The sequence below is a fragment of the Neophocaena asiaeorientalis genome, unplaced genomic scaffold, assembly GCF_003031525.2.
Source record: "Neophocaena asiaeorientalis asiaeorientalis breed wild unplaced genomic scaffold, Neophocaena_asiaeorientalis_V1.1 scaffold138, whole genome shotgun sequence".
In the NCBI taxonomy this organism is placed as follows: domain Eukaryota; kingdom Metazoa; phylum Chordata; class Mammalia; order Artiodactyla; family Phocoenidae; genus Neophocaena; species Neophocaena asiaeorientalis.
In genome coordinates, this window is record NW_020172632.1 from 4,482,963 (window position 1) to 4,493,394 (window position 10,432).

A 10,432-nucleotide genomic window follows, 5' to 3' on the forward strand; every position below is an offset into this window, starting at 1 on the left:
TGGAGTGCAAGTGGGTCATTCATAGGCTGCCCCTGGGGCCTTCTCAGATAGAAAGGAAAGGGCCCCCCGACATGTGCCCCCACACCCCCTCATAAGTGCCTTGCCCTGTACCCTTCTCCTCATAGTCTGCTACTGCTCTTTCTACAATTAACATTCATACTTGGGTGGTCAGTACCACACCGAGGAAGGTCTTACTGTCCTTTTCCTGTCAGCTTCCAGTCCTTGTCCTGTCTGGCTCCCTAAACAGGCTGAGCCAGTCAGTCAGTGCACTCTGCCTTTCAGGCCCAGGCCCTGCACAACCTCCTTCCTCTTGCTACCCTACCTGCAGCTGCACCCCCACCCCCACACTCCCATCCCGGACCCCAGTCCAGACCAGGACTCAAGTCTTCCGGTGCATTCTGCTTTCAGGATCACGTGCTCCCTGTGGGCACACCGTCTTACAAACCTCTTTTAAGTCTCCTTGACCTCAGTCCTTGGCAGGGCCCTTCAGCCTTCCAGTCAGCGGACCGGGGCCCAATCCCAAAGCCAGAGTTTCTGGATATGTCCCCACACATCCTCCTGCGACCTCACCTCCCAGGGCAGGATGGCGGGGAATGGGGCCGGTTGGTCCGCCTCAGCCCGATCCCCAGGCCCTGGGCCAAAAGAGAGTTCAGCGGGGCAGAGGGGGGCTGGCACTGCGCCCCCAGTTGGAAAGAAAGTCGATGGCGGCGCGCACGGAGCGATTGGTGCTGACGTCGACGGCAGTGACCTTAATCTCGGTGTCGCCAAACTGCATGGCAGTACGGATCTCGCGGCGGCTAGGGGGCGCGCCAGCGGCATGGGGGCCTCCCTCGGCGGGCTCGAGCTCTAGACTGAGCTCGCCGCACTTGCGCAAGCCCGGGTGCGCGTCCTGGGCAGCGCAGCAGCACAGGTTGATGAGCACGCACCGCTGGCCTGGGCGCGCCGGGCAGTAGCTGCGCAGCACGTCCTCGCCCAGGGCCACCGACTGCTCGGCGGCCACGAAGCGCTCGAACACGTCGGTGCACCAGCGGCGGCCGCCGCGAACCAGCAGCTTGTCGGGCGGGTGGCGCCCAGCCACGAAGCGGTTGAGCACGTCCACGCCGTACGTGAGCGGCGAGCGGCGCACCCGAACCATGCCCGGAGCCTGCCCGAAGAGCACCGCGCCCTTTAGGATGGTGAGGCCCACGTCGTGCGGAACCACCACGCGGAGGCCGCGGGCGCCCAGTGCTGCCTGCACCGCGTGCTGCAGCACTGCCGACTCTGAGAAGCTGCCCACCAGGAACAGCAGCTTCACGCCCTGCACTTCGGGGCGCGCCAGCAGCGCCTCTGCGGTACGGGAGTGGAGGAGGGTGGGGGTAAGGAGGAGGGACGTGGAGTGGGCCACTGAGGCCACCACTGCGCAGCCACTGGCGCCTCTCCTCTGCCCGCCTGTATCCTCGGGCAACCAGAAACTAGTCATTTCACTATAAAACGGTAGCCTGGATCCCATAAAGAAGAACACCGGGCACTTTCATGAGGGCCCCTGGCAATCTTTATGGGCTCTGCTTCCCCACCACACCATTGAGGGCTTGAGATAAGGGTTTGCATTTACACATATTAAATGCCTACTATGTGCACGACATTGTACTCACTCTCTAGATACTTCAGCTCATTTAAATTCCTGTGATAACAGTTTGGGGGACCTAATACTATCACCCCATTTGGGGAAACATGCACCAGAGGTTCTTTAACCTGGCAAGACTGCATATCTTCCCGCCACACTGCATCCTCCAGGTATTCCAGATGATTCTGGGTCTCATTCCAGTGTATGGATATGGGGAGGTTTCCAGGCACTAACGGTAACATATTCCCGCATCTGGGTATGTATGCTGAGGTGAATGAAGGACCCAGGCTCAGGTGCTCACCTATGTGCTGGATGATCCCGCTGACCATGGGCTGAAAGAGGTCGTTCATGGCCTCACAAGACATCCTGAGCATCCCCTGTGAGGACCACTTCACGAAGTTCACGCTGCTCCTGCGCAGGGCTGTCTCCACGTTGTGGCCTCGCTGCTTGCGGTAGAAGTCAATAAACGAGAAGGGCAGCGAGATGTTGAGCGCCCCCGCATGGTGTGGGCCTGCGGTGCGTTTGCAGGCCTCGAAGGCTATAGTCAGATCCACCCAGGCTGCTGGGCGTTGCGTTTTGAAGGTGCTGATGAAGTCCTCGCCAAAGATGCGGCCCAGCAGCTGCTCGAAGGCCAGGTCCACGCCCACCGCGCCACAGGGGCCACCAGATGCCTTGTAGAGCTCCTTGAGGGTGCCATGGGGCTGCTCCAACTGAGGCATGGTAAGGTCCACCGTGCCTCCCCCACAGTCTGCCACCACGTAGCGGTCTCCTGCTTGCGTCTCAGCCCACAGTTCTCCGACACCCGATTCCACCAGGAACGTGCGGCTGTGGCGGGACCTTCGAAGCTGCTCTCGGGCCTGACGGACGCTGGGATCAATGGAGTGGCTCTCGCCCAGGCACCCACTGCCTGGAGCTCGGCTGCTCAGGTCCACGAGCTGGTGCAGACGCAGCTTGCGGCAGTAGACAGAGGCGGCCTCAGGCTCCAGGGCGATGAGTAATTGCTCTGCATCCTCTCTTGACACCAGTCCGACCAAGTAGGCAGTCTCTCACATGAACTGCTTAGCTGGCTGTTTCCAGATGGCTGGCACTGTCAACACCCAGCGCACAGTGTCCTTCTCTGGCAGCGATGGGCACTGGTCCCTCAGCTCCTGAAGGGCATGCTCCTTGAAGAAGCGCAAGGCATGGGCGAACACCTCCAGGGCAGGCATTTTCTTTCCATTTACCGCTTCTAGCTGGGTCTTCAAGGTGAGATCAGTGGCACTGTGGATCTTCATCTTGAACTTCTCAAGTAGAGCCAGTCACGAGCCTCCTCAGGGTCCAGATCGTGGTAGTAATCACGGGCTGTATAGCCAAAACTGTGAAAGGCACCCTTTGGGGTCAGCAGCAGGCAGGTGGGGGTCTTCCGGTGGGCCACACCTGGGTCCCCGCCCTCCCATTTCCTTTTAGGGTTCTTGTGAATATGGTGCTTGGCATCCACTTAAATCTCCATAAACGTTGCTCATGGGATCCTCTCTATCCATGGGGCCATGGGTCCCATCCGACATCCTCAGCTCCTGCTCCCTCATCATGTGGATGGCCTCAGGGTCACTGGCATAGCTGAAGGCATAGCTACTGGATGTGGTGCCGAAGTCGAAGGCCACTACCACAGAGAAGGGGGCCTGCTGGGGGGCTCGGGCCTCAGGCTTTGGAGACTGTGAGGGTGTGAGGGGGGCAATGCCACAGCTTTCCTGGGTCCTTGGGGAGCCGGGTGGGCTGGGTTCTGGAGACTGCTCTGGGCTGGAGCCGCTGTACAGCACCTGCAGGCCCATCTCCGGGACAGCCAGCATCTTTGTAGGCCCTGTGGCTCTGCCCTGCCGACAGCTCGACCTGTGTCCAGACGCCTGGATCCTGGGCCCAAAGCCAGTGGGGCCCAAAAGCAGTTCTAAGAGGGAAGTTTATAGCAATTCAATCTCAACTCAAGAAACCAGAAAAATCTCAAATAAACGATCTAACCCTACACTTAAAACAACTAGAGAAAGAAGAACAAAAAAAACCCAAAGTCAGTAGAAGGAAAGTAAGCATAAAGATCAGAGCAGAAATAAATGAAATAGAAATGAAGAAAACAATAGCAAAGATCAATAAAACTAAAAGCTGGTTCTTTGAGAAGATAAACAAAATTGATGAACCCTTAGCCAGACTCATCAAAAAAAAAAAACAAAGGGAGAGGTTGAAAATCAATAAAATTAGAAATGAAAGGAGAAATCACAACCGACACTGCAGAAATACAAAGGATTGTAAGAATCTACTACAAACAACTCTATGCCAATTAAATGGACAACCATGAAGAAATGGACAAATTCTTGGAAAGGTACAATTTTCCAAGACTGAACCAGGAAGAATTAGAAAATATAAACAGACCTATCACAAGTAATGAAATTGACACCGTAATTAAAAATCTTCCAACAAACAAAAGTCCAGGACAGATGGCTTCACAGGAGAATTCTATCAAACATTTAGAGAAGAGCTAACACTGATCCTTCTCAAACTCTTCCAAAAAATTGCAGAGGGAGAAACACTCCCAAATTCATTCTACAAAGCCACCATCACCCTGATACCAAAACCAGAAAAAGACATCACAAAAAAAGAAAATTATAGACCAATATCACTGATGAACATAGATGCAAAAATTCTGAACAAAATACTAGCAAGCAGAATCCAACAACACATTAAAAGGATCATACACCATGAAGCTTTTGAGAAAATTCAACACCCATTTATGGTAAAAACTCTCCAGAAAACGGGCATAGAGGGAACCTACCTCAGCATAATAAAGGCCATATATGACAAACCCACAGCAAGCATCATACTCAATGGTTAAAATCTGAAAGCTTTTCCACTAAGATCAGGAAAAAGACAAAGATGTCCACTGTTGCCACTCTTATTCAACATAGTTTTGGAAGTCCTAGACAGCAATGAGAGAAGAAAAAGAAATAAAAGGAATACAAATTGGAAAAGGAGAAGTAAAACTGTCACTGTTTGCCGATGACATGATACTATACATAGAAAATCCTAAAGATGCCACCAGAAAACTACTAGAACTAATCAATGAATTTGGTAAGGTTGCAATTTGGTATTGGTATGCAATGAGGAAAAACCCAGCATACTTCTGTGCTAACCCTGCTAAAAATGTATAACCTGAATCTAATTAAGAGGAAACATTAGAAACCTAAATTGAGGAATATTCTATAAAATATTGATAACCTCATGAAAATCAAAGTTTCAGGAACTGTTTTGATTAAAGACTAATGAGATTTGATAATTAAATGCATCACTATAAAGGACATTATTGGGACAGTTGGCTAAACTTGAATGGGGTCTGTGGATTAGATGATAGTAATGAGTAGATACTAATTTCCTGATTTTGATAATTTCACCATGGTAAGGCATCATACTGGCAACCTATTCTAAAAGGTTCAGGGGAAAAAAGGCCTCCTTTTTTTACTGTTCTTACAATTTTCTCTAAGTTTGCAATTTTTAAAAAAGAAATAGGAAAAAATATTACCAAGGGGGTCAAAAAGGATACCATTTGAAACATTGGACCTGATGGCCAATGTCCTAAATGTAAAACATGATTCCTGAAATTGTGTGTAGAAACACAGTGCTTTGCAGGTGTAACAGTAGCAGTTGCTCTCCATCTAACCACACCTTCCAAGATCCTGCTCAAGACCTTCCTCCTCTTGGAATCCTTCTTTGAGTCTTCCAGCTCACACTTACCATCTATTCCATACCTGAACTCCAGATACATATTTTTTATATCACTTCTTTGATACTTAATCATATACAACCTTGTGACTTCTCTTGTGTTATTGTCTTATATAAATTTTGAGTTACAGTTTAAATCTTCTCCTGAATATATCTCCATTATTATATTGTAATCAACTTAAGAGCAGATATCATATATGATCCCTTATTTTCTCCCGAGTACCTAGCATATGTTTTGCAATCGCGTTTCCACATTCCAAGGATTGTCAAAGAATAATTAATCTCACTTTGCAAACATTTCCTGCATACCAACCATGTATTAGGTACTGTAAATAATAATTCCTTTCATATATAGAATGCTTGATAGTTTTTACAACACCTACACATCCATTATCTCATCTGTTGTACATAATAACTCTGTGAGGTAGGTGCCACCACATGATAAACATGCTTAGAGAAGCACTGTGATTTACTGGAAGTCACACAGCTATTTAATGGCAGAACTGAGGTGCCAATCTTGGTCTTCAGATTCCAAGTCCAGTGCTTTTTCCACACCACCACAGGAAACAGGTAAGAAGTCTGGACACACTGATGGTCATAGGTATTGCACGTTTTCCATTGCTGCTATAACAAATTGCCACAAACTTAGTGGTTTATACAACACAAATATATTATCTTATAATTCTGTGAGGTAGAAGGCTGACCCAGGTATCACCGGGCTAAAATTGAGTCAGCAGGGTTGCATTTCTTGCTAAAGACTCTAGAAGAGAATCTGTTTCATTGCTCTTTCCAGCTTCTAGATGCTGCTCACATTCTTTGGCTGATGTCCCTCTTTCTCCATCTTCAAAGCAAGCAACAGTGCATCTCTATGCCTTTCTTCTATAATTACATCTTCCTCTGACTCTTGCATTTATAAAAAACCTTTGTGATTAAGTTGGACCTACCCAGATAATACAAGATAATCTCCCTATTTTAGGGTTAGTTGATTAGCAATCTTAATACCTTCGGCAACCTTAGTTCCCCTTTGCTGTGTATCCTAACATATTCATAGATTCTAGGGATTAAGATGTGGACATCTTTAGGGGGCCACTATTCTGCCTATCATGTACATGGTTTTCAAAGTTTCACTTCTCAAAGACCCACTGAGCGTTTTAACAACTTAACTCATCATATGAACAGTTCTTCCATCTACTAAAACTCAATCATCAGATTCCAATGGGACACTTTGTTTACTGGTATGTTATTAACTTTAAAAAAAAATAAATTTATTTATTTTTGGCTGCGTTGGATCTCCACTTATGCACGCGGGCTTTTCTCTAGTTGAGGTGAGCAGGGACTGCTCTTCGTAGCGGTGCTCAGGCTTCTCATTGCCGTGGCATCCCTTGTTGCGGAGCACAGGCTCTAGGCACATGGACTTCAGTAGCTGTAGCTCTCGGACTCTAGAGTGCAGGCTCAGTAGTTGTGGCGCACGGGCTTAGTTGCTCCAAGGCATGTGGGGTCTTCCCAGACAAGGGCTTGAACCCGTGTCCCCTGCATTGTCAGGCAGATTCTTAACCACTGCACCACCAGAGAAGTCCCTGTTATTAACTTTTAGAAATTAGTTTCTATGAAAAATAAGCCAGAGTTTGATTTACAAAAATTAACATTATTTGAGTCCATTGGTTCTTTGTTTTTTTTTTTTTTTTTTGGCTGGACAACCATGCAGCTTGTAGGATCTTAGTTCCCTGACCAGGGATCGAACCCATGGCCCCTGCAGTGGAAGCACAGAGCCCTAACCACTGGACTACCAGGGAATTCCCAGTCCATTGGTTCTTAATTCAACAAGTAAGGGAATTGAGGCCAGTGACATTAAGTAACTTGCCCAAGAATACACAGCTAGTATGTGGCAGAGCAAGTATTCAAACTTAGGTGCTATTGCAAAACTCTTGGCTTTTCCAATATACCATTTTCTCATCAAGAATAGGTAATCGTGGGCCTAATGCTCTAATCTAATGCCTGTGATTTAAACATTAATTTGTTGCTTTGGATCATACATTTCTTATGGACTACCTTGAAAATGCAAATCCCTGCAGTAGAGGATTAAATAAGATATGTGTGTTGTAAAGGGAGAAAAACATATGTGATATATGTGTGCATTAGTTTGTAAGCAGACAGTTGTGATAGTAATGAAAGGCCTAGAAGGGGCTGGTTCAAGGTTCTGACTGCCACCTGTATGATCTTTGACAAGTCCTAAACTCTGGTAAACTCTCTTAACCTTGTTTTTCCAACTATAAAATACATCTTTCCTAGTTTTTTTTTGAGGATTAAGTTCTTGAATAACACTTTTACAAAGCCTGGCCCAAAATATGTCATCAGGAACTGCCGGCAAGTGTAAAGATCCTGATGACTACCGAACACCCCAGTTGATGGGGAGTGGGTGATTTCTTTTTTTTCTTTTCTTTTTTTTTTTTTTTTTTTTTTTTTTTTTTGCGGTTCGCGGGCCTCTCACTGTTGTGGCCTCTCCCGTCGCGGAGCCATAGGCTCCGGACGCGCAGGCTCAGCGGCCATGGCTCACGGGCCCAGCCGCTCCGCGGCATGTGGGATCCTCCCGGACCGGGGCACGAACCCGTGTCCCCTGCATCGGTAGGCGGACTCCCAACCACTGTGCTACCAGGGAAGCCCAATGTGGGTGATTTCTTGACTGACCACAAGGTGGAGCTAGAGACATGGGAATGTACGTCCTGTCCTTGAACAGGAATTTGGGACTTTAGGGGAAAAAAGAATAACCTTTCTATTTCAGTCTTAACAGAGTAAATTCTATCTCCCTTTAAACAGCTGCCATGTTGCTCCATCATGAGAGCTTTTAGGTTTTTGTCCGGTTGGTTGGTTCTTGTTTTTCAAAAAGAACCAGATGGACAAAGGAGCTTTCAGTAGATATTCTTTAATAATGTTAATTTTATTTCTTCTTGGAGAAGATGACTGTACAGTTATGAGAGAAAATCTTTAATACATTTTATTTTCTTTACCTTCTTCAGTCCAGAAGACAGAGGCAGTATTTGTCTATATTCTTTGCTCCAAAACGCATACTTATCATTTTTCCCAAGACGCCCATTGGGTCCCCATGCAAATAGGACTCCTAGAATTCTACTTAACATCCTAGGATTCTAAGGATGTCGATTAGGCTTCTGTTGTTCTCAGAGGATCACTCTGAAGGTACATTTCGGTAACCTCATTAAAAATTTAACTCTCCAGAGGGTGTGGAGAAAAGGGAACGCTCCTACATTTTTGGTAGGAATGTAAATTGGTGCAGCCACTATGGGGCACAGTATGGAGGTTCCTTAAAAAACTAAAAATAGAGTTACCATATAATCCAGCAATCCCACCTCTGGGCATATATCTGGAAAAGATAAAAACTCTAATTTGAAAAGATACATGCACCCCAATGTTCATAGCAGCACTATTTACAATAGCCAAGACATGGAAACAACCTGAATGTCCATTGACAGATGAATGGATAAAGAAGATGTGATATATATATGTGATGGAATATTACTCAGCCATAAAAAAGAATGAAATAATGTCATTTGCAGCATCATGGATAGACCTAGAGATTATCATACTAAGTGAAGTCAGACAGAGAATATTATATGATGTCACTTATATGTGGAATCTAAAAAAATGAGACAAATGAACTTATTTACAAGCCAGAAGTAGACTCCCAGACATAGAAAACAAACGTATGGTTACCAAAGGGGAAAGGGTGGGGGAAGGATAAATTAGGAGTTTAGGATTAACAGATACAAACTACTATATATAAAATAGATAAACAATAAGGACCTACTGTATAACACAGGGAACTATATTCAATATTTTGTAATAATCTATAATGAAAAAGAATCTAAAAAAGGATATATATATATATAACTGAATCACTTTGCTGTACACCTGAAACTAACACAACATTGTAAATCGACTACATTTCAATTAAAAAAAAACTTAACTCTCATTACTTTCAGGCTTGACTTTGCAGGCTATATGTTTATTATAATTAGAATCTCAAGAAAATCACAGAAGTCCACTTAAAAGATAAAGATACGCTCAAATAGCCTCAAAGTACCACTACTTTCAGGACTCAAGAAACCATTGCTATGTAAACAGAGATTAGATCCCCCAAAATCTAACTGGATAGGAGAAACCCCTTCATTTCTATGAATAAATAAAGAATGAGCATTAGCCAAGTGAAAGAGAATGAAAGAGAAAAGATCATTACAGGCTGAGTTCCAAGATATGCAAAGGATCAAAGAAGAGAAAGCAGTGTTCTTGTAGGTGTGAAAGTAATTAAATATGTCTCCACAGTAAAGTTTGAGAGGGGAATGGCAATAGTTAAAACTGGTGGGGTAAATTGGAGATAAATCATTAGGCCCTGTATTTTATGTTGAGTATAGACTTCATCTGAGGGTGATACAGAGCCACTAAAGGACATCAAAGGGGGCAAGACAAGGTTAGATTCATGTTTTAGAAAGATCATTTTGTTTGCAAGTTAGAGACTAGAGGAAGGCTAGACTAGATGGAAGGTGTGCTGTATGTTTTCTGTTTGTTTCTCCAGATACCACCCTACTCCGCTTACTCTGTGTCCCAGAAGTTTGGCCTATGTTGGCTCCCCAGAGTCTTCCTTGCCCTTTGGCTTCTGGTTGGGCCCAGCATTGGGAGATAGCAGCAGGAGATGTGAGGTCAGGAGGAAAGAGAGGTCTGAGTATTTATCCCCCAGCTCCCTCCCTGTTGAGTCACTTTGTGAGGATACTTCCTTCCACCAAAGGCCAAAGCTCTTATCAGGCAGCACCCTCCACACAACTGCCCACTTTAGATTCTATTAATCACTTCCTCCCTTTATTCTTTCAATGCTTTTGGCTAGTAATGATTTACACTGTTGCTAGCACCAGGGGAACTTTATATCTCATGTTTGTCTCCCTAAGCCCTGCACACATTTTGTAAATAGTTCCTTTATTAAACACATCTCAAATCTTCTAGCTTGAGTGTGCCATCTATTTCCTGCCAGGACTCTGAAATAGAAAGACACAATTAATAATAATGATAACTCAATTTATTACA

At 45.5% G+C, this 10,432-nt stretch overlaps 1 protein-coding gene across 1 annotated transcript; it reads right to left on the reverse strand.

Moving 5' to 3' along the window:
* Positions 1-649: 649 nt before the first annotated feature.
* On the reverse strand, positions 650-3,429 carry LOC112395838 (heat shock 70 kDa protein 12B-like). Its single transcript, XM_024739251.1, is given in 4 exon segments — positions 650-1,326; positions 1,905-2,891; positions 2,894-3,042; positions 3,146-3,429. Coding segments are annotated over 4 exon segments (2,097 nt in total).
* Positions 3,430-10,432: the final 7,003 nt, after the last annotated feature.